At 39.2% G+C, this 25,795-nt stretch overlaps 1 protein-coding gene across 1 annotated transcript; it reads left to right on the plus strand.

Annotated features, from left to right (window-relative positions):
- Positions 1–1,217: 1,217 nt before the first annotated feature.
- LOC128520615 (E3 ubiquitin-protein ligase TRIM21-like) lies at positions 1,218–10,723 on the plus strand. The gene is made up of 7 exons (XM_053494972.1): positions 1,218–1,271; positions 1,661–2,226; positions 2,304–2,399; positions 7,825–8,046; positions 8,131–8,272; positions 9,824–9,850; positions 9,984–10,723. Exons 2-7 carry the CDS (start codon positions 1,663–1,665, stop codon positions 10,532–10,534), a joined length of 1,602 nt encoding a protein of 533 aa, XP_053350947.1. The 5' UTR covers positions 1,218–1,271; positions 1,661–1,662; the 3' UTR covers positions 10,535–10,723.
- The last annotated feature ends 15,072 nt before the right edge of the window (positions 10,724–25,795 follow it).

A 25,795-nucleotide genomic window follows, 5' to 3' on the forward strand; every position in this document is an offset into this window, starting at 1 on the left:
CACTAAAATTAATGTTTATATGTGTATTTAGCAACATTTTGTCATGAAAATATCAAATTAAAGACTCCCTCTATACCTATTTTTGACTGTCTATGCCTCCTGAATCATACATTCAGCTTTAATTATTATGAAATAATTACGTCTAATTTTAATCTTTTTTGTGTGTTTACTCTACTAATTTATGTAAACAGTTGCATAAAACATCTATTTTCTGTATTATTTGTAATTTTAGTCATTAAAAAATACATTTTGTGTCTGTCCCTACGTTCTGGTCAACTCTGTTAACTCTGTTATAAAAAGGCACAACAATCTTTAAAGCACTAATACAAAAGCATGTGACTTGCTCCAAGTGATGTCACTTCCTCTGGCGGGAAAATCTGGAAGGCACTGAGGTATGTCATTATTCCTCTCATTAATTTGTACAAAATGTGTAGGATACACCAATAGTAGATTAATTATTTGTCAAATCTGTTATTGTGATATTTCAGTGAATCTCTCATTCACTTTTTTAAAAACAATAATATGATGAAAAAACATACATTTCTGACTGTAATCAAAAACAAATACAACAGGTGGGTTAAATATGCAAAACTTTTAATAAAAATGTATAATTCTTGTAAAAAATACAGTAATAAACCATTATATGCCATCATGTTTGTCTACTGCTTTCTATTCCTTGTTCTGCTGGCTTGTTCAAAATAAAGAAAATACAAGTATTTTTAGTAAAACAAAGGGTCCAATACAATGCAATGTTATGTACTGTATGTCAACAATAAAGGACAAAATAATTTTTTTTTTTTTTTTTTTTTTTACCTAAATATGTGTTTGTAAAGTCTTGCAACAGCTGATATCTTGAGTAAAAAAATGTAAATGTAGCTTCCTAATATTCAGGATCATTTCTCACGAACAAACTAGACATATAGGAATTAAGGTGTTTTGTCACCAAATTCAAGATTATAGCTGTTAATGTTATCTTTCTATAGAAACCTATGATCACTTAAATCACTATGGCTGCCCATTTAATCCTGTAGGAGCAACACAGTTCATAAAATATAAAAACAGTGTATACAGTAGTAACCAAATGTCTGCCACCTGTTGGCAAAACTGTGCACTAGAAATAGGATATAAAAACGCCTGGCAGTGAAAAAATTCTGGGAGTGGCCAAGACGGAAGCTGAGTTGTTTCCTAATCAAAATTTCCTTCTTTTCAGCAGACGGGGATCTCCAGTTTCAAAGGCTTTTTTTTTCAGTCTTTCTTTAAAATCAAAACAGGTAACTTTATGGTCAAAAAAAGTTTTAAGGTTAACTGGATAGTTATGAACTAAAATACTGTGCTATATATCTAAAGTTTTTATATAAACAGAGCTGTAACCAGATTTAAAAGGTGATTTCTTTTGGAAAAGATAAAAAGTGGAAAGCTAAATTACACATGTCTGAAGTTTGCTAGTATTTTTGTAATTTAAATTAATCTCATAAGATAGGGGAGTAATCCATTGCTTGTTTTCTTAACTATTTATTTATTTATTTATTTATTTATTTATTATGTGTTCATTTATTTTTACAATAATAATAATTTTAGTAGAATAGTTTTGTGCTAAATGCATGATGCTGTCTGATCTTTCATTTTACCTCCCGCTGTCATCCTTGTATCTCGGCATCAGTCATGGCTTTCTCTCGAAGTCTCCTTTCTGAAGATCAGCTCCAGTGCTCCATCTGTCTGGATGTGTTTACTGATCCAGTCTCTACTCCATGTGGACACAACTTCTGTATGATCTGTCTCAGAGGGGTCTGGGACAGCAGTTCACACTGTCAGTGTCCAGTGTGTGAAACTGATTTTACCAATAGACCTGAGTTATGTGTTAATACTTTCATCTCTGCACTAGCTGCTCAATTTAAGAAGCAAATTCCCCTCAAGCCTAAGAAGGTTCTGTGTGACTCCTGCACCGAGGAAAAGCTGGAGGCTGTAATGTCCTGCCTGCACTGTGGAGTTTCTTTCTGCAATGCTCATCTGATGATCCATAAAGCTACACCTAAACTCATGAAGCACAAACTGATGGAGCCTGTGGAGAACCTGGAGGACTACATCTGCCAGAAACATGAGAGACCCCTGGAGCTGTTCTGTAGAGACTGCCAGACGTGTGTGTGTCAGTTCTGTACTGAGGGAGACCACAGCACTCACAGCACTCACAGCACTGTTTCTATGGAGAAGGAGAGTGAAGACAATAAGGTGAAAAACTTTTGGTCAAAGATTTAAAAAAATCATTTAAAAAATATTTTAAAAAATACTGTATTGTTTTTGTATAGACTAAGTTGTGGATGACTCATGCAGTAGTTCAGAAGATGATTCAGGACCGACTGAAGAAGATTAAGGACATCAAACATTCTACAGAACTGAACAAAGTAAGGCTTCATGTCATATAGGCATAATAAATCTAACACCCAAACTGTGTGTTAAGTAATATTTTGTCAAAAACATATATTGACATCTCACCCGATAAACGCAATCATAAATTAAATGCAACCATAAATATATCTTTAGATTACAAAAAAATAATAATAATGGTCAGCTTTTCTTAATGTTAAAACTTCCTGGAGAAGCTTTCTTCCATTAGATAGGGGCATTAATAAGTATGAAATATTCTTCTACTCCGCCATTGAGGTTGCACCAGCCAGTGTGGTCTTATTGTCAGTCCAAAGCCTAAATAAATTAGAAGAGTTGCGTCAGGGAGGACATCCTGCACAAGACATTTGCCAGATCAAAATGTCGATCAAAAAAAAAAAAAAAAAAAAAGATTTCCACATCGATTGAGGTTAACAACGACCGCCCCAGATACCATTGGTCAGCAAAATCCTACTTTTGACTAAAAAAAGAAACAAGGAAAGGTACAAGTGTAGGGGTAAAAAAGGAGCTTTGGAGACCAAGTGGAAAAAAGTAAGGCTAAGAACGTTGTAGGTGGGTTCAAACTGCTACACCATCAGAAAAATAGTGTAGGTTTAATACTGAGGGAAGCGCATGCAAAGAATGTAGTGGTAGTGAGGAGAGTATCTGATAGAAAGATGAGTGTGAAACTGGAAGTTGATGTGATGTGATGTACTGTATGTGTTGTGTAGGAGTGAGCTTCAAAGATTGCTGATTGGTGCTGACCTTAATGGGTATAGTGAAGGAGGGAACAGAAGGGATGAGGAGGTGATGGGTAGGTATGGGGTCTAGGAGAGGAATGTGAAAGGACAGAGTACTGTGGAGATGGAAAAAAAGAATGGAAATGGCAGTGATCTTGGGTTAACATATATTAAGAAGAAAGAGGAACACAGTGTCACTGTACATATAAAAGTGGTAAAAGACGTATTCAGGTCGAGTATCTTCCATGTAAGAGATGCAATCTGTAAGCGATTAGAGACTGTAAGGTGGCTGCAGAGAATTTCGTAGCTAGACAACATCAGATGGTAATCTTCAGAATGAATTTTGAGGTACAGAAGAAGAAAATGAGAATGAGGACTGAATCCAGGATTACATGGTAAAAGTTGGGAAGTTGAATTTTTGTTTGAAATTCCAGTGCATTTAAGAAGCGGCGAGTCAGGCTCTGGGTAGCGGTGAAGAGATGCTGAAGATAGAGACAACTGGTCTGCTTTGGCGACCCCTAATAGGAGCAGCCAAAGGAAGAAAAGATTTTCTTCCATTATATGAATAAATACAAAACCTCAGCCAAAGTTCGTCAAAATTTAGTTAGCCTTGGAGGATTTTCTTTTATATAAAAAAATACAAGTGTTTGCTGTTCATGCTGTTCCCTTGTTTTGAGAAATGCACATTTACTTTTTTAAATGTTAAGGATGAATCGAAAAATGCTACAAAGTTACTGAGAAAGAAAGAAAGCTTTTGTGCATTTGTGGTATGATTCCAAGATTAGTTTCTGAACAATGCTGAAATGATGACTGATTAAATAAATTGATTTTACTAAGCCTTTGAAAATATTAGCTTAATAATTATAATTTGTTCTCAATTTCAATGTTACATTAAATAGGGTTGATTTCATTTATGCATTTATTTACTTTTTTTTTTTTTGCTTTTTTGTCAAGTGTAAAAACCTATGGATTTATTAATCAGTTGGAAACTGTTTGAAAAATATTATGTTTATATACATGATACTTATATCTTTATGTATAAAAGAAAAACTATATAGCTTCTTATCTGGCACCAGGATGTTTGGAGTTGATACTTTTGGTGCTGTGGGTGGAACCCCTTTAGATTGGACATGTTTGTCCAAAGTATCTCATGACGTTCTACTGTATTGTTAGTCATTGGGGAGGTGTGAGAGGGAAGCAGTTGTGAAGACTGTGGGGGGAGGGAGAGTATGAGAGAAGGCTGGAGAAGGGAGCTGGTGAAGGGAGCAGTAAGGGCAGTTGGGGATCCTGTACTAAACCTGTTAAAGAAAATGTTCAGTTCATTGGCTCTGCTCAGGTCTCAGTTTGTTCATTTCTTTTTTGCCTTAGAATTGGTAATACGCCTCATACCAGTCCACACATCTCTTACATTGTTCACCTTGAGTTTTTTTAAGCTTAGCACTCCCTCACTTTCACTTTCAGTTGTTCTGCACTCTCTTCAGCAGGTCTCTGTCCCAAGTTCTAAAGTTTGTCAACTTCTTGTTCAGTAGCTCCTTTAGATTGCTGGTAATTCAGGACATGGTATTAGGAAAACACCTCTGTTAGGGACAATGTTGTCCACACAGAAGTTGATATATTGTGTTATGCATTCTGTCATAGGGTCCATGTCAGTCTGTAGCTTTAAAGCAGCCCTGCAGAGTCTTATTAGGATCCCGTGTCCACCTTTGCACATTCTTTTTGGTCAGAGGCTGCGGCTAAATGATAAATGAACAATGACCATCTGTTGTTAATAAACACTGCAATCCCCTTCCCCCCTCTTTTCTGCTCAGTCTGCAACCAAGAGTCATTTATGTCTGTGGGACCAAAGGCTTACCAGTCTGGCTATTTCAGCACATCTCCTCAGAAAAAAAAGTGAATGTTGGCCTTGATGGAATGGCATCATAACACCCACTTTACCAAAGCCTGCTATGGATGAGACCCATCAGACAATGAGCCCAAGGACAGTGAACTGGCCTCCAAACTCCGTAAAGCCCAATTCAAATGAGCACCAATGGGATGTGAAGACGAGGCCAATTGACAGCGAGGCCATTCCATACCCCACATCACCCAACAAATGATATTTAGCATTTTAATATTTTCAAAGGCTTAGTAAAATCAGCTTGTGCAAATCAGCAGTATTTTCAAAACTGAATGTGCATTTCTCGAAGCAAGTAGTATGAACAGAAAAACAGAATTGATTGCCTGCAAAGTGTAAATATTTGTGTCAAATTAACATGTCAGTGCCACCAGAATGACAAGTCCTTGTGTAAATGTTTACAAAGAAGGTAGTCACAATGCTTAGCCATCTTGTCAGAATATTTTCTAATTAAAACTATGGCTAGGTTTTGAAGTCCATGATTGAAGAAGCCTAAAGCTGCACTTTATCTATACAGCATTTATTAATTCCAGGTATGTCCAGGTTGCACATTATTGTACATGGATAACTAATTGAAAAGAATGTACAGGATTTTTTTAATGATTGCTCTGTAATTTGCTGAACGATGAGGTTATTACGATAAAAGAAAAGAAAAGATTTTTTTAGAAGCATACAGCACAAATAAAAAGAATACTAAACATGGAAAACATTTCTTAGGCAGAACTGTACATGCGACACAACCTAAAAAAATTCCAGCACAGTCTTTCTACACCTCCTGCTGTTCCTGTCTTTTAGGCCACATATTCTCTTCTATCTCAGAAGACAGCATAAAAAGAAGTATAGAAGAAAAAAACAGAAAAAGAAGCTAGAAGTATGTGTAGCTGACTGCCATGGTTAGCTAATGACCATGTTTAGCTGATTGCCATGTCTTTAGCCCTAGTCCTGTCTCGAGTCTCTTGTCTTGTCCCCGTTTTCAGCTCCATGCCCAGCTTGAGTCTGTGTTGTGTCTCTACATAATGCTTATAGTTGTGTAATTGGTGTATTGAAGTTCGTGTCTTGTCAGTTAACCAAGTATATCAGCATAATGCTTATGTTTTGTGTATTGTCCTATAGCCTGGGTATTGGTCAGTTATGGGTTGTATCATTTGAGTGTTGGGTAATTTGGCTGTTTTATTTCTTTGATTCCTTTACTGTATTTTTACACTAGTAAAAATACAGTAAATGTGGGCCATGATATAAAAGCACCAAAAAAAAAAACATTGTACAAGAGCCTATCCCAGATGAAGCCCAGCAGGCAAAGACCTCAATGCTGCCAACATAGCTTGAATCATTCCAGATCTTAATCTGACTGAGCACTTACACTGTCCATTTTGCCACAACCCAATCACCACAATAAACTTTACAGCTCCATCATAACCATCCCCATACATCTCTTCACCTTGTCCAACAACAATTGTCATCTACTCACCCCCATCTCTGTTTCCAGACGTCAGAGGCAGCTGGGGGGACTAAATCAAAACAAGGCTGCAGGGTCCTGATAGGATCAGGTGGGATTTTACAGCACCTGATTAAGTCTGACTCAGGAGAAGGTACCCATGCTGTGGAAGATATCCTGCCTTGTTCCAGTCCCGAAAAAGTAATCTCCATCCACCCTAATTGACTACGGATCAGTTGCCCTTACATCCCATCTAATTAAGGTCTTGGTGAGGACGGTGCTGTCTGAGGACTACCTTTCTTAGCCCTCTGCAGTTTGTCTAACGCCCTCATGTTGGTGTGGATGATGCCATCATTTCTCTTCTTCAGCGAGCTCTTTCTCACTAGTATAAAGTGGGTGGCACTGTGAGAATCCTTATCACAATTCAACCTGCACTGCTACAAGAGAAGCTGGAGAAGATGCATGTCGACAGCTCCACAACCTCATTGACCACCGTTTGTAAGGTTGTGAGGATGTATGTAAAAAAAAAATGTGATCAGCAGTAACGGAGCACTGCAGGGAACAGGACTCACCTTTTCTTCTTATATTATACAGTTCAAACTCTCAGTACAACTCAGAAACCTGTCATTTGCAAAAGTTCTCGGGTGACTCTGCAGTTGTGCGGTGTGTTAATGGCAGTCTGGAAACAGAGTACAGAGATCTAGTTGAAAGCTTAGTGAATTTGTGTGAGAGAAACCATCTTATCCTGAATGTGACTAAGACCAAGGAGATGGTGGTGGATCCCTGGAGCACCAAGTCTACCCCGAGCACAGTCCACATTTTGGGTGTGGAGGTGGTGGTGGTGGAGAACTACTGATACCTTGGAGTTCACATTGGCAACAGACTGGACTGTAAATGCAACACAGATGCTATCTATGAAAAGTTCCTTGTCCACTGTGACAAATGACGCTATAGGAAGTCTTTTCTGCTGACTGCAATTAGGCTTTACAATAACTCTGCTTTGTGTTAATAGAGGGATCTCCTCTGAGATAACATTACATATGCTCATATACATTGCTGTCTTTAATGCACTATGATCACATCCTCACCACATTTTAATTAATATTTGCTGGTTATATACTTGCTGGTTCATTTATCTCCATTACTACTCGCTGGTGCACCTATGTACAGTTCCATTCCCACCTGTATGTTCAATAATCACATGTAGATATAAGTAGCATTTTCATATTGATATTATTTGACAGCATTTTTCCCCTCCCTTCATTGCAATTCTTGCAATTCTTGTAACGGTGCAACTTATATTTGGGATTAATAAAGTATTCTATCTATCTATCTATCTATCTATCTATCTAAAACTTAAATTTGCTTTTCTGTAGAATAAAACAGAAAAAGAAAAAGCAGACACTGTGGAGATCTTCAGTGCTCTAATGCATTGCATTGAAAGAAGCCAGGCTGATGTGATGGAGAAGCAGAAAGCAGCAGAGAGGCAGGCTGAAGAGTTCATTAAAGATCTGGAGCAGGAAATCACTGAGCTAAAGAGGAGAAACACTGAGCTGGAGCAGCTCTCACACACTGAGGATCACCTCCACTTCTTAAAGGTCAGAGTTATATAGCAATGCAGCACATGACAGGACAGCAGTCCCCATGCTGAGGGATTTCTCCTCTTTCCTGCTGTACTGTAGATTTACCCGTCACTGTGCAGCCCTCCACACACCCAGGACTGGACTGATGTCATTATTAACTCTCATCAAAGTGTGGAGACTCTAAGGAGAAAAATAATGCAAGAACTACTTAATAATGCAATGGAAAAGTTTGTTCACAGTGGTAAGCATACATTAATTTGTTAGTTCTTAAGGAGAAAAGTTTTTTGGTGGTAAGTTAAAATAACATTAGAAAATAAAATTCTTGTATTTTAGACAACCATCAACCATGACAATAAAAACACTTGGCAAATATTGTGTAAGTTCCCCTTGTACACCAAAGCACCCCTGACCCATCAAGGCATACTCTAAAGGTGTGCTGTATCTGGTAGCAAGACATTGTTAATGGGGCCACAAGAAACCATTTGATGCACATCTGTGCCAGAAAAGTTTGTTTACATGACTTCTCCTGTTGCAGAAGCACCATGACCAAACATCTTTTTCATCCTTTTTGTGAGAGAGATGGGCACTGTCTGGTGCTTTCATTAACAGTTCATACTGATTCCTATAAAATTGTTAGGAAAAGTCCTTTTATGAGTCAGCCTTCTTTGTAGTAGTTGATTGCTTTCATTTAGATCTGGGGAATTTGGAGGCTAAGTCAATCTCTTTAACTCAATGTTTTCCTCAAACCACTCCTAAACAACTGTTTCCATGTGGCAGGGGGTATTATTCTGCTGAAAGAGGATACTGACATTAGGATACACCATCGCCATGAAGTGGGGTGTTTGGTCAGCAACAATATTTAGATAGGTGGTATGTTTCAAAGTAACAACCATGAGAGGTTTGACTCAATGTTACCCAGGAGAACATTGCCCATTGTGTAGCGGTGGACACAGGTCAGCATCAGCACCCTGCCCCATAGACTACAAGCTTCCGTGCAGTATTCAAACTCCAGCACTACCAATTTGCACCTATTGGGCCTTTGAGCCAGCCACTTAGATGTTTAATGACATAAAACATAAGTTGCACTAGATAAGGGTGTTTGCCAAATGTACATAGTAAATGTATTGCTCTGACCTAGTTAGCCAGCCTCACAATTTGGGTCTTGTCAAAGTCACTAAAATTTTATTTTTCTGTTTCCAACACATCTGCCTTTTATACCCATCCACTTTCAGGTGCCCTTGGCACAAGATATTGTATCTGAAGCTGCTGTAACAAGGGCCAAATTCTCATGGATAGATGATCGGGTCATAGCAACTCCGAAACTGCAGCTTTGTGGAGTGTTCCTGGTTGACCGTGGTCAGGACTGGCCAAAGGTGGTCCAAGGAAGGAAAACATGTGAAGTGATGACGGGGTCATTGGTGGCCAAGCCTCATTGATACACTAAAGAAGTGAAGGCTGGCCAGTGTAGTCTGATCCTATATAAGAGCTACAGTAGCTCAAATTGCTGAAAAGGTTAATGCTGTCTCCCATAGAAAGTTGTCAGAACACAGGTCATTACTGGTTTGGTTGAAAAAGAGGAGCCCTACTCAATATTAAGCAAGTGGTTATAAACCTCCATTGGGGTTAATTTTACAACACTCTAAAAACACTAAAGTATGTGTGTGTGTATGTGTGTGTATATGTGTGTATGTTATATATATATATATATACAGTATATATATATATATATATATATATATATATATATATATATATAATATAATATAATTTTTATTTTTTTTTTTACAAACAGAGCTAAAGAGAATTCAGCAACATGCAGGTCAGTGGGATCTATTTGACTGTTGAACTGCATGAGAACAAAGACCATGTGCTGGAAAACAAACATAATAATAAAAATAACATGAATTATTTTAATTATTATGATTGTTATTGTTCTTATTATTTTGTTTTAGTGAATATTACGCTGGATCCTGACACAGCAAATCCTTGTCTTGCCGTGTCTAATGATGGAAAAGAGGTCACATGTGAAAACATAATAAAGAAGCTCCCTGATAACCCAGAGAGGTTTGATCGTTGCATTTGTCTGCTGGGAAAAGAAGGATTCTCCTCAGGACGATTTTATTATGAAGTCGATGTCAAATGGAAAACTGAATGGGATTTAGGAGTAGTAAAAGAGTCTATTAATAGAAAGGGAAACATTACAGCCTGCCCTGAAAATGGATTTTGGTGTGTGTCTTGGAATAATCAGGTTGGATATGTAGCTCTAGATTCTCCTTCTATCCCTCTCTCCTTAAAACAGCCTCCTCAGAAGGTGGGGGTGTTTGTGGATTATGAAGAAGGTCTGGTCTCCTTTTATAATGTTGAGGCAAAGTATCACATGTACTCTTTCACTGGTCAGACTTTCACTGAAAAACTCTATCCCTTCTTCAGCCCTGGCCTTAATGAAGGAGCTAAAAACTCAGCACCGCTGATCATTTATCCATGGGTTCGAGTCCATGATTAGGTTTTAAAACTAAAGTTGCAAAATGTGTAGAATCTAATAATTATTACTCTTGATTTGACATTCCATGACTAGAGCTGGTAAAACGTAATGTATTAAAACACTTTATTCTTTATAAGTGTGTTTATTTTCTACACTGGTTTCTCATTTTCTGTTGCTGTATATGGCCAAACATGAATACCCCAATTGTAGATGTACATTATAAATTGTAGATCTATACCAAAAAAAGAAAAAAATACTTTCCTGTGGTTTTTACACTCATGTTTCTTATAGGTATTCATCCTACTGTATATGCTTCTCCACTCATGTATTCAATACTGTACGTGTTTATTACACCTTGTTCGAATCAAATGTACTTTCAGTACATGAGGATGTGTTAAACTATTATAAAGTCTGTGACCCAGAAAGGGACATGTTTAGCTGCTTGGTTTCTCTCAAGGTTGCTCCCATGATGTAATAGTTTTGATGCCACCGGTTTGTTTATAAAGGATGTAAATAAATGCAAAACCCACTTTATTAAAACTGTGAAACTATGAACCTGTATTAATTAAAAATAAATTAGGTCTCTATAATGTGTGTGGTTGATAATATATTGGCCCAGTTTGGTGGTGATCATATAAATGACATAAATGGCATAATTTATCGCTAATATAAATTACTTATATTTAAATCTATTGGGTGCATTTTGCAAACAACTCAAAATACCTGACTTTGTGTTTAGCAAACAATTTAGCAAAATATGTTTAGCTCAATCATATCCAAATGTGTCCTGAGCCTGATGTACATGCAAGTGTGTATTGCATATGTACGTAATTTGGCCCTTGTACATAATGACATCAACACTATCAAATCGATGGTGATGATGTCATAGTCATATCGCCATTGTGCTGATTTTATAGTGCTTAGAAAAACAATAGGGCCCTCACACACTGTGACATCTGCACTATGGATGTCAACATTACGCATTTTGCAAACATCCCAAAATAACCAACTTCCTGTTCAATTAAGCCCATGACGTGGAGTCGGATGGCTTGTGGAAACACAGTCTAGATGTGAGGGCCTGAATTCTTCGGTATGTTTATCAAAAAGCGAGAGGATGAAAAGTGTGTATGATCAGCCACAATGCTGGTAGCTTTGCGGATACAGCATGTGGGGTAAATTTCCATGATAGAGAGAAGAGAGACCCTGATGACCATCTCAACTGTTCTCTCAAAATTCCCAAACCAGACACTGATGTCACGTCTCAGCATGCTCTTGATAGTCCCTTTTCCTTGGGCACCAGCGGCAGTGGTTATGTGTATCTCAGGAGCCAGAGCACCGGACAAAGCAGGTAATCTTAGGGCTCTAGGACAGCATACTGTAGGTTCTCTCAGCTAGTGGTACATGCTGGAGCTAACAATATATGCCTTTGTCAGTCAGAGGTTAGCAACAATTATTTTCCAGAGGTGTTTAAATTAGTGATGGGGATGTGCAATGAAGTATGCTCTGGCCCCATTGCAATGCGACTTGGCAACATAGCTTACAGCAGGTTATGATAGCGTGTCCATCCCCCATAGCCCAGGCCAGGGAGCAGACAGACTGCTCTTTTTTGAAAGACTCAGACTGTTTTAGTAATTTAATAAAGACAAAAAATTTAAAGCACACTCGGTACACAGCCAGCACTAGGGAGGGAAATCTGAAAATTCACAGGGAAATTCAGAGTACAGCCCTGGAGGTCTATAAATGACTAATAGTGGAATTGACTGAGCTGACTTCATATTTGTGGCTCAACTTTTTATGTTACTATAGAGAACTTCAAATGCATCAAATTTGTGACTGTCTTTTTGTACGATAGACAGATTATCATGGTAAATAACCGCGACACCTCCTCCTCTACCATGTAGCCGAGGCTGGTGTATGTAGCTGTATCCAGGGGGACCAGCCTCGGCTACATGGTAGAGAAGGAGGTGTCGCGGTTATTTACCATGATAATCTGTCAGCTCAGTCAATTCCACTATTTGTCATTTATAGACCTCCAGGGCCGTACTCTGAATTTCTCTGTGAATTTTCAGATTTTCCTACAAACCTAGTCATTTCTGTAGACAAAGCATTAATTGGTGGATACTTTTAATCCTTTTGACAATCCAGAAGACCCTCTGAAAACAGCATTTATGTCAGGGGGCAGAGCTTTTTCTTACAAAGGCTTAAAGTTATGGAATAGTCTTCCAATTAATGTTCGGGACTCAGACACAGTCTCAGTGTTTAATTCTAGACTAAAAAACTGTTTATTTAGCCAAGCATTTTTGTAAATAGATTTGCCTTAGGTAAAAGAGCAGATCTGGGGCACTCAAGGACATACTCGGAATGTTTACACACTGGTAAACAAACTGCAGTGGGTTTTTTGAGTGAGACATACTGGGTCTCTGTCCATTATGTGCCGGGATATTTGTGTAAGCAAGAGTCAGCATATTTTTTCCTTTCTTTGCAAAGTTCACGTAATGATTTAGAGAGTACTGACTTTGCATGGTTCTTTAGCAACAATAGTTCTTACACCATCTCGTACTGATGTAAACACATAAGCCATCACCACAAACTTCACTGCACAGAGCTGCATTTCCATTGGCATGGAACAAGCGTAGCCCATCTAGCTCAATGATGGCGTAATGAACTCCAATGGCATGTCTCCATGAAAATATGAATGCAGCAGTCTCTGAACTTGCAGTCTAGTTAAATTAAATTTTATTTGTATAGCGCTTTTAACAATTGGCATTGTCGCAAAGCAGGTTTACACAATAAAATAATTTTGGAAGTTTGTATGAAATGTCAATGTGTACGAATTAAAATGATAAGATTTTCCAGTCTGCTGGAGTCAGATGTAATCCAATTACTTGTCCAGTGAGAAGCACTCAGCAAACCCCAACACTCCCAATTGCCACTATTGTGGCTGTTACGTGGTGCGGCGCTTCATACCTGGATATGGATCTGGATATGTTTTTTTAAATGATAAGAGCCCTGACGCAGGGCTTTAGAGGGGGTCAGTGAAGTAGGAGGCTGTGAGAATGCTTATGACAGGCACGGGAAGACCTTACCATTTGAAAATGGCGTGGGATTATTAATTAAGGGAGCTTAAAAAGGAAACAAATGAAAACTAATAACACAAAATAAACAGAGCTCCGCCGTCTACGAATGGACGGGGCTCTGAAAAACAAAACAAAAAGTATTATCCTCTCAAGGCATTTGCTTACCGAGGATTTATGGAAGAGAGGGAGGAGTTGTGTTTTTATGTACACTTTATACTTCACCTGAGAGCGCACGCTACACAGCTGCGTGACGCGCTCTCTCTCTCACCGGCGTCTCTTTCTTTGCACACTTTTCTTTTCTTTTCTGTTCTTTACTTGTCTTTGTCTTGGCCCTGATACCTTACCGTTGATACCTAAAATTCGCGAAGGTATCAGGACCCTGCCAGATGCGGCTCGTTAAGGCTGATTGCCTGACGGCGACGTTGCCTGTCAGCCGTGTGTATAAATGGCCGCGCCTTTGCCTGTTCAGAACTCTTCGTGGTAGCAGCCTGCGGACCTGCCCGTTCTGAACAGTTTGAGCGCGGCTCTGCCCTTCGCGCGAGCCGCATCGTTACAATGGCATCAGAAAACTTGCTCCTAGTTGCATGTAGTCCTGATATTAATACTATTGTCTTGTCAGAATTAAGTAAAATAATTGAAGTAAGTTGAAGGATTTAAGTAAAAGTTAAGCATCCAGTGTCTAATGCCATTTATACATTGCTCAATTTTATTAAGCTGGTATCATCTGGCTTTGCGTAGATATACAACGTTGTGTCATCAGCACAACAATGGAAACTAATTCATTTGGGAAACCCTCATTATGTTATTTATGGGAATTATGTTATTAAGCCAAAGCCTATATAAAGAAAATTGCAGTGGGTTCATATCAGAACTTTGTGGGGTGCCAAACTTTCCGTTAGTATGTGTAGCTTAGTCTACTTCTAATGAGCGAGCCTATGGCAGGACAGGGCTTATTATCTGGTGACTTCAGCAGGCACAGTGGCATAGTGTTTAGCACTCCAGGGTGGATGTCGATTCCTGCCTTGGGATCTGTTTGCATATTCTTCCTGTGCTTGATTCTTCCTTCCACAGTGTTCCAAAAACATTCAGATTAAGTCCTTGGTGATGATTGGGACCCTGTCCAGTTTTCCTAAGTTTCCTGGGAAGGCTGTAGGCCTCTGCAACCCTGTACAGTATAAGTTGTATAGACAATGATTGACAATAAATGTATATAGAAGGGATGTCAGCTATTTTATTTAACTGTGTCCAACTGTTATATACATATAGTTTAATTCTGTATGTAGGTGCATGTTATTCACAAGTTCTGACGCGTGTCTTTAGTTACACAGTGTCACTGACGACATCAGATGTTTCGTTGATTTCTTTGTCTCTTGTTTATTTTCAACATCAAAAACAACGGTTGTTACAGTTTCTTGCATAAATCCACTGTAGTCACGACAAGTTGCTTGCTGTGTTCTGTAGCTTCGATAGATTACAGTTACAACAACTTATTTTACTGTATTCCTTTTAGCTTACTGTCTCACGGTCAAAGGCTTGTGTGCTCCACACCTTTCTGTATCCTTCCGTGTCTTAACAACAACTACAACTAACGTGCGTGATAGACATGGAACTGCATAACTGTAAAATGATGTCACAGAACAACCCATGAAATTATGTCACAATACAAATTATATGTATGATACTTAATGCTTAATGCTTAACTAATAAACTGAAATAAGATAAACATAACAACAAATCACAAGAATGAAATATGGCCCTTACATTTCCAGCCCCTAATTGACAGGCAGGAAGACTGACAATTACACACATTTTTTGTTTTGTTGTTTTTTCTCTTTTTTTTTTACAATTGGGTCACAACATTTATTATTGGATTAAAATTTGAATTAACTTTCTTAACACTTTAGAATTAACTTTCTTAACACTTTAGACATTTGTTGCGTACCAAATGAAAGGAACATGACTACTTTATAAGGTAATTAACAGTCCATTTCACATATCAGGCACAGCTTATCGATGGGTCTTTCCAGGGTACTGGTTTTAGTTTTGACCAGTACACGTCTCACAAGTCCTTTTTTATCAGGGAACACTTTCGTGATCCGTCCGACGACCCATGAATTTCTTGGAGAAGACTCATCAATTATTAGAACTACGTCTCCAATCGAGAGGTTTTTCTTCACCTGAGACCATTTTTGGCGCTCCTGAAGCAAGGGCAAGTATTCACGCACCCATCGCTTCCAGAATAGGTCGGCAAGGTACTGAATTTGCTTCCACTTGCGACGTGCGTAAATGTCCTCTTTTTTGAAAAGACCAGGAGGCAAGTTTGGCTGTTTTTTCATCAGCAGCAGGTGGTTAGGTGTCAGGGGCTCCAGGTCTGTGGGATCGTCTGTAGCGGTGGTAAGGGGACGGTCATTTATTATAGCTTCCACCTCACACAGGAATGTGTGCAAGCTCTCATCGTTTAGTGTTTGTTCTTTTAGTACAGACCTCAAGATTTTTTTAACTGACCTTATCTGCCTTTCCCATATTCCACCGAAGTGAGACCCAGCAGGAGGATTAAATATCCATTGTATCCCCTTTTGCATGAGGACGCCTTCAATTTTTGACTGATTCCACTGTTGGATAGCTTTACGCAATTCAGTCTCAGCGCCTATGAAGTTTGTTCCATTATCACTTCTCATAACTGACACCTGGCCTCTTCTGCACATGAAGCGTCGAATAGCATTTAAGCAGGAGTCTGTATCTAATGACTGCGCGACTTCAATGTGCACGGCTCTTGTTGTCAGACAAGTAAACAATACGCCATATCTTTTAACATTACTTCTACCCCGTTTGACCTCGAAGGGTCCAAAATAGTCAACTCCTACGTTAGTGAACGGTGGGTGATCTGGTGTTATTCTATCGAGTGGCAGTTCTGACATTTTTTGTTCACTATTCTTCGCTCTGATCTTTCTGCATGTCACACAACTGGACAGAAACTTTCTCACAAGGGAATTTGCTGTCGGAATCCAGTATTTCTGCCGCAATTTTGAAAGCATATAATTCCTTCCACAATGTCCGACCTGTTCGTGAGTGTTTCTTAAGATTAGGGTTGTAATGTGTGAGTCTTTGGGTATAATGACAGGGTGTTTTGCATGCTCAGGCATTGCAGACCTACCAAGACGTCCTCCAACTCTTAGCACTCCATCCTGCAGTACTGGATCTAGTTTGGAGGTTTGGAGCTTTTGGTAGGTACTGATCTAACCCATCGAAGGAAGCATCAACTGCAAGGACAATGTCGTATTTAAATCAAGGTGAGCTAGCATACAGTAACATCAGTCCAATCAATTGGTGACAGTGTCACATAACCTGCACTCAGTTAAAGTTACCAGCCTCTACATGTTTTTCTTCACTGCTGTAGGTTCCTTCACAAGGTTGAACAATGGCCTAGCTTCAGCAAAACATTGTTTAATAAAGTGATGGTAATAGAGGACCATTCTCCCCCGATGGATTCCATAAGATCAACTCCTGCACATTATTTGCACTTTATTCGTATCTGTCTTAACATCTTTCTAACATACGATGTGTCTCAAAAACGATTGCAAATGGGCAAAGAAAGTGGCACTTTAAAAATTTGGCAGATGCCCTTATCCAAAGCGACATTGTGAAGAAATCTCATTATACATCTGAGCAGTTGAGGGTTAAGGACCTTAGGGGTAGCATGGGCCCAACAGTAACAACTTGGTGGTGCTGGGGTGGAACTCAAAACCTTCCAATCAGAAGCCCTAATCACTGAGCTACCCATGGCCATGGTTTAAAGTTTTTAATTTAGAATTTCAAGTTGGTGAAAATCCTCTGCCCTTTAAGGACTACCCACAAATCCTTGCTTGTGGTACCAATGCAGGTGCGACATTGTGACAGTAGATGGAACCGTTACCCCATTTTAAAGGATACATTTGCCATTTATGTTATATGCCAATAGTTAATGATGTCAGAATATAATAAACATACAGAATACGCTGTGACATTTAGACAATTTTAAATTAGAATTTTTTTTCAAATACGCTGAAAGGATTTGCCCAAATTTACCATGCTTTTATTTTGTTAAAATTTTTTCCCCCCTCATTTATAAAATTTTAATTGTTCATAAGATGCACACATCTGCAAAATAAACCACTGCATCTATATTGATAGAGTGCTTATGTGCTGTGCCTACAGACAGGTTTTACTACGTTCATTATTGTAGTCATAAAATATTTAATATATTTAATATAACAGATGTCTCTGATTAAGTGTGTCTCATCATATGTTTCCCATCATTTCATTTTTAAATATTCAATATTGGTCTCAAATGGCAGTCCTTTGTGGTTTGAGGGTATTTGAAGCTTCCCATATTAACCTGTCAGATGGTGGCGCTGGATTTGACACTGCTTCTCACTGTGGCAAATATTATGGAAGAAATAATGTTTAGAATATAATATTGTGCTTTAGTCTGATTGTGGATGTGCTCAGTAATAGTTTTATAGAACATATCATTATGGCGTGCTGAAGTCAACTCTTTATTTAGACATTCTACAAACAGCTGACCAGTTACAAACCGGACTTCTGCTCCAGAAAGAATTTCCTGTTGCTTAACCTGACTACATTCCTTTCTCCTCTCAGTGAGCCACAGTTTGTCATTTCTAACAGTTCACAATACATTTAAAAATGAACACCATTTATTCATTTAATTAACAGAATTTTTTTTATATATATTCAAACCAATTATATATATAAACCAAACCAATTTTTTATATATATTCAAACCAAAGGAAAAGTTTAATATGTAATGTGTAGGATTCTGCACTATTACCTTACTCGTGTCTAATTCTGTGCATTACAAAACTTTTCTAATGGTTGTGTTTATAATGTAAAATAATAAAGCTTTTTTAAATTACAAGTGTGTGTGTGTGTGTGTGTGTGTGTGAATGTGTTCCTACTAGTGTCAAAAATCTGTAAATAATGGGAGTGTCTTAGTGATGTCATTTACATAAACTGAAAGTAAATGCAAAGTCAATTCTTAAACAGGATGCAGTTCCTTTCATCTGAGGCTTAATTCTTATGGGAATTTTTTTGCCACGAAATAGAGGAAAATTGACATTTGTAAGGTATGTTTTTTTATTATTATTATTTTGCCATTGTTGTAATAAAATAAAATAAATGCAAGTAAATAATCCAATCATTCACTCAGTATATTAATGTTTTATTCTGATACCAGTCAGAGTACAAATGGAAGACAACCCTTTATTATCTTCTCTGAAGTTTTAAGTACTAACTGTACCATGAGCTTTCCTTTCTCATAGAGTTGTGTTTCCAACCACACATCCTCTAGTTAGGATGCTCTCAATAAGTCCTCTGTAGGGCTGTGTGCGGGGTTGGCAGCTCATTCCACATTTTTATTTTCCTAACTAATGATCAAATTGAGCATTTTCTGGGCCTTTTTCACAGGGGATGTAATATTTTTGGACCTTAGTAGGTTCCTGGAGATGTGCAAGCCTAGGAACTTAAAGCTGTCCACCAGGTCCACCCTGGCCCTACTTATGTAAGAGGGCTCCAGTGCAGACCTTTCATTATCTCATGCATAAATGGTGGTTTTCTTGACCAGCTGCCTGAATAATGTCTTGTCCTTTTTACATCTGTGAATTGAAATAACAAACAATTGTTTATGGAAAATGTACAGCCGTGGCTAAAACTTTTGAGAATGACACAAATATTAATTTTCACAAAGTCTGCTACTTCAGGGTTTTTAGGTCTTTTTGTCAGAGGTTACTATGGTATACTAAAGCATATAGTAAACCATAATTACAAACATTTCAAACATGACAAACAAAGTGTTAATGGCTTATATTTGCAGGATTGGCAATTTTTGTCAAGACCTCTGCAATTCATCCCGGCATGCTAGACATCCTAACTGATGGCACACATTCATGCATAATCAACGCTTGGAGTTTGTCAGAATTTGTGGGTTTTTGTTTGTCCAGCCGCTGCTTGAAGATAGACCAGATAGATGGGGAGTTTTCTGGCCATGGACCCAAAACTTCAATGTTTTGTTCTTCAAGCCACTTAGTTATCACTTTTGCCCTATGGTGAAGAGCTCCATCATGCTGGAAAAGGCATTGTTTATCACCAAACTGTTCTAGTTGGGAAAAGTTGCTCTCAGATACACATTGCTCAAAATATAAATTTTATGCTTTATACATTTAAAGAAGGGCAGGGAAAAAGCCACTTCTCTTTAGAAAAATAAATAGAGACAGACTGATATTTTGCAAAAGGTACAGGGATTCGTCTGCTGAGGACTGGGCTAAAGCCATTTTCTTTGAAAAATCCCCTCTCCGATTGTTTATGCATCTGGAAAAAAAGCTTGTCTGGACATGAAAAGGTTAACAATACCATCAGTCCTTTGCTGACAATCAAGGCCTTTCCCTAGCATGATAGATCACCTTGTCAGGATGAGAGAATAGATGTGTATCATTAGAATAGCATTCTTTTACACCAGCTAACTTCATGTCCTCTCTCACTGCATCCATAAATCTTATCTTTGGACCCTTCAGACCTCCTGCCTGACAGTTGACCTTAAGTACTTAAAGTCCTGTACCTTCTATATCCCTGCTCTCTGTAGCCTTACTGTTCCATGTAGGTTCCTCTCATTCACACACATGTATTCTGTCTTGCTACAGCTAATGTTCATTCCTCTGCTTTCCAACGCGTACCTCCACCTTTCTAGTTTTTTCTCCACCTGTTCCCTGCTCTCAATACAAAGCACAATGTCATCTGTAAACATCATTGTCCATGGAGACTCCTGTCTTACCTCATCTGTCATCCTGTTCGTCACCGTTGCAAACAAGGAGGAGCTCAGAGCTGATCCTTGATAAAGACCCACCTCCACCTTGAACTCACACCTACAGCACATCTCACCACTGTCTTACAGCTCTCATACATGTCCTGCAACACTCTAACATACTTCTTTGCTACTCCAGACTTCCTCATACAATACCACAGCTCCTCTCTTGGCACCCTGTCATATGCTATCTCTAAATCTACGAAGACACAATGCAACTCTTTATTACTTCCTCTGTACTTCTCTATCAGCATCCTCAAAGCAAATACTGCATGTGATGTACTCTTTCTAGGCATGAAACCATATTGCTGCTTACAAATGCTTACCTCTTCCCTTAACCTACAGTAGCTTCCACTAGTCTTTCCCATAGCTTAATTGTATGTCTTATCAACTTTATGCCTCTGTAATTGCCACTGCTCTGCACATCCCCCTTGTTCTTAAAGATCGGCACTAATACACTTCTCCTCCTTTCCACTGGGATCCTCTAACTCTCAAAAATCTTGTTAAACAGACAAGTCAGAACCTCTCCTGCCACCTCTCCTAAGCACTTCCATGCTTCCCCAGGTCCAATTGCATTTTCTTTCTTCATCCTCTTTAATGCCCTCCCCACCTCACTCTTACTGATTTTGCTACTTTCTACTCCACAACAGTCACATCTTCTACTTTTTGTTCTCTTTCATTTTCCTCATTTATCAACATTTCAAAGTACTCCTTTCATCTTCCCATCACCCTCTTGGCATCTGTCAGTACATTCCCTGTCCCTATCTATAATCACTCTGACATTCTGCACATCCTCCCCATCTCTACAGTAGTTGATCAATTGGAATGGTTATTACCGTCGCGCTCACCGCCGCGTGAAAACGTCAGCGGCCAAAATAAATTAGTTGCATTTCAAAGTCATTCGTAAAATGGCCGCCAGGTGGCGCAAAGTTACATTTTCGCTCGTTGCCGTAAATACAACAGTGACCGTTATACAGCGTATCTCTGTATCTGTTTATTGTTATTTAAGTTCTGGATTATTTCAGGTACTTTAAACACATTGTTGGGTTGCTCATGTTGGCTCATATGAGATGTAGTTTACAAATGAACACCTGGTTGGGTTATTTTGACCCAACAACTGGTTTATTCATTATTCTTTCCTTTCTCCAAATATCAGCCTGCAGAATGTTTGAAATATTACTGTTATTGTGTCACAGGTGTAGTTTTAAGAGTTGTTTAGGCAGGAATGCGTGTGTATACAGCTCAAAACCTCCATCAGTTGTTAAAGATAGCGGCTATTTAGAAAAAATGCCCAGTGATTTCTGAGCTTCAGGAAATCTCCCGGCGCTCTGCGCATAACACCGGGCCAACTCATGTCGGAAATAATTTATAAACGGTTTCTAAACGTGGGCTATTGTTTTGTTTTTTTTACTTATAGTATTTGTTAATTTAATTTAAATGAGGTTTGGGCTCAGGACTTCAGAATCGTGATTCTCCTCTTTAATTTACTCCATAGTTTTAATCAGCGCTCAGCCGCATGCATTAAGTTTTCCAGAGCGCACCGGCAGAAGTAGACTAATGATTATGAACGCGTCGGGAAAACAGCAAGCAGACTTAAAAAAAAACGTTTGCGTTCATTTTCTGACGCGCTCAAGTTCACCAAAAACAATACAGAGCAGCACTGCTTACAACACTTACAAAATCACAACACTTACAAAATCACAACGTTTTTTCGTTATTGTGAGTGCGCTTAAATAAAAGTTAAGTCTTATAAAGGCATGTAGTCTTATATAGTTTTATTATATAGTTTTTGCACATTAATCTGACAGCAGTTTTTTCAGCCTGTCACGGCGTGCGCCCAAATCAATATCGCTCCTCGCTCACTAGTTAGGCGGCCTCCCCTTCAGACATGCGAAGCAGCGGGACCGCAGAATTACACATGACTGGTGAGCTATCGTTACTATGGTTGCCCGGGCTTGCACCCCGCGCTATAAAATACTCGGGGTTTGTTGGGCTACAGTGGATTTTACTACGCGCTGTGTATGCAGCGCGCGTGCAACAACGCGGAAGTGCGGCATGCAAGCAAGGCAAATGGAACGCGCCCCGGTGACTTCAAAGGAGCGAGAGGTGGGAGGGGGCCATCCGCGGAGAGCAGAGTCAGCGCGAGCAGACGGATGGCCATTGCACTCACACCGCGTAGTAAAATCCACTGTAACCCAACCAACCCCAATCATCACCAGCCGTGCCTTTTTCCGTCATGTCATGTGGGCATTATAAGCTTTGTATTGAAAACTTCTAACTAAAAAGTGGCAGCTGGCACGCCTAAAAATTGACGCAGGTTATTTTTTTAATAGTCTAAATAAAAACCCTCCGATTTAATTTCCTATAGTCTAACCAGCGCTCAACCGCACGCATAGTTTTCCCGAGCGCGAGGAATTTTTTTGTGCTAATTAATGTTTATGCAGTATAAGAATTCCTATTAATCCTGGGTTGTTCTTTTAGTGTCACTATAGTGCTTTACAATGCCAGACAACATTCAAATACAAATGATTCACCCTCCCCAGGTGTGAATCGGCTGTTCTCACCTATACATTCAGAGAAACTGTAATGGACCTCTCCACACTTTAAAAACCACTTGAATCTGAGGCTCTTCTGGAGACTTTCAGTGATTTCAATTTGTGTAATTTTAATCTCCTGGATTCTAGATTCTAAAGTTGACATTGTTACCCTTTTTAATCATTGGAATGGAAGAACTTGTTATTTTCCTTATGATAGCATAAATTGCATTGTTTTTAATCAGTCTATACACAATAATATTATTTGGTATTTATTTATTTATTTATTTTTTAAACGGGTATGGGGGCTATCTTGGTTCATTAATCTCCGTGCCTGGTTTAGTATTCAGTGCGCATCTGTTATATTACAACTATCATAACACTCAAATACCTTTTATTGGGGCTTAAGTGACTGATGTGCCTAACATTTTTCAGCTGAGCCTTTGTTTCACTGGATAATCAACCACCGCGACACCCCCCTCTCTCTCACACACACACACACACAGAGCCGACCAAATCATTAGCACGTCCCTCCCCCAAACAGCACAGACATTTACTTACACCTGAACTGAGTTGTTTGAGTAACATGGGTCGAACCCGTTACAAATCATAACAGTCTACTGCATTTCATTCTTATAATAACGCAAAAACACAAGCGGGGCGGAATGACCGGCATCAGCTGACGCAGTAGAACGTCCTAACACTGTTTTAATTTTATGGCAATTTATTTCAGTTAATAAATCTACTATAAATTTAAAGAACACAAGAAATAAGAGGACACAAATCCATACACGCTTTTTTTCTAATTACAAGTGATAGAATCAAAAGGCTCACTGTGTTAACATTTATTGTGCTTAAATTTGATCCTAATAAGATTTGATTTAATTTGAATTCTAGAACAGTGGCAGCTGAAACACCTAAAACAGATGCAGGATTTTTTTTTTATAATCTAAATAAAATGCTTTTTTAAACGTGGGCTATTGTTATTTACATGCAATATTTGTTAATTTAATTTAAATGGGGTTTGGTCTCCGGAATGTTGAGCATCAGGATCCTCTTCTTTACTTTCCGACGTAGAATCAGCGCTTAATCGCACGCATTAAGTTTTGTAAATTCGTTTAATGTTTAATAGTAAATAATGACCCCCGTTGCGCTGTACCACCGCTCGGAAAACCTTATGAAATACAAGTTTAGGACAATTATGATGATCTGCCACGGCGTGCGCGTGTGATGGGTGTACGCCCAAATCTACTATAACTACTCCCTCACTCCGTAGGCTCCCTGAATAGGCGGCAAAGGGACGGGAGCCGCCTATTTGTGCCGGCTGGCGATAATTAACGTTAATATGATCTCGGGCTTGCTCCGCATTATAAAAGCAAGGCGCGGAGGTTTGTCTGAGGTCTGGGAAGTACGTGATGTAATGGAGAATATAAAAGAAGCATGTCAGTGGGGAGATGTGACGCGGCCCAGGCGCTTTAAACAAGGACATTAGAATTCCGCCCTTTGATCTCCGCGCTGAGGACAGCGCGAGAAAGAGCTGCGCGAGCTCCCGCGGCATCTACACTCCCGCACCGTGCCCGCCCTCGCAGCCCCGCTGCCGAAGAGGAAAAGTGTGGTTAGAATTTTGCGTCAGCGAGAACTCGCGCCGGCCATCGACAGCGGGAGTAGCGCCGTCACGAGGGAGCGTGCAGGAGCGCTGCCTCCGCGTGCTCAGTTCTGCCACTCCGCGCACCAACACTTATCGTCAGCTGTGTGCCCGCATGCCAGTGTGGCACAGCCCCCGGAACTGCACATGCACAACCTTTATCCCATTCTTTCCATTCTCCCTCCAACACTTTACTTCCCCATTTTGCCTAAATAAATTACCCCTTTCCCGTAAGACCTCGCCTCGTGTCCGTGCTTTATGGTGCCGCCCGTGCAACATGGGTCGAATCCGTTACAGATCATAACAGTCTACTGCATTTCATTCTTATAATAACGCACAAACACAAGCGGGGCTGAATGACCAACAAAAGCTGACGCAGTAGAACGTCCTGACAATGTTATAATTTTTATGGTCATTTATTTTAGTTAATAAATCTACTATAAATTTAAACACAAGATATAAGACGACACAAAACCCTACACGCGTCTTTTCTAATTACACGTGATAAAATTTAAAGGCTCATTGTGTTAACATTTATTTTGTTTAAATTTGATCCTAATAAGATTTAATTTAATTTAAATTCTACATTTGTATCGTCATTTTAGTTCTGTGATTATAAATTTGTTTAACTACAATGTTTTACTTGATTTTATCCGCTACTACGTGCAGTTCTAAAACTCCGTGTCTCATTAATCCAGCAGAGAATGAACTAAGGCATGAGGCGTCAGCCTGTAGTTATATAGCGCCACTCAACGGTAAAAGCCAGCAAACGCACAAAGCCAAACGGTACCGCCGAGCGCGGCGACGGTAGGACCCACAGTCCGATTGATTAACCACTGTATCTCTTTTCCTCCGCACAGATCCACCTCACCCTCCTTACTGTCAAATCTAGCATACAAGTCCTTGTATGCACTTTGTTTGGTCTTTGCCACCTCTACCTTCACCTTACACTGCATCTCACCTGTACTTTAGATTACAATGTCGACACAAGATGTAGTCCACCTGAGTGCTTCTGCCTCCACTCTAATATGTCACCCTATGTTCCTGACTCTTCTGGAAGAAAATATTCACTACTGCCATTTCCATCCACTTTACAAAGTCCACCACCATCTGTCCTTTTACATTCCTGTCCTAAAGAACAAACCTGCCCAATCACATTCTCATCTTCATTTT

Source organism: Clarias gariepinus, chromosome 1 (assembly GCF_024256425.1).
Source record: "Clarias gariepinus isolate MV-2021 ecotype Netherlands chromosome 1, CGAR_prim_01v2, whole genome shotgun sequence".
NCBI lineage: Eukaryota > Metazoa > Chordata > Actinopteri > Siluriformes > Clariidae > Clarias > Clarias gariepinus.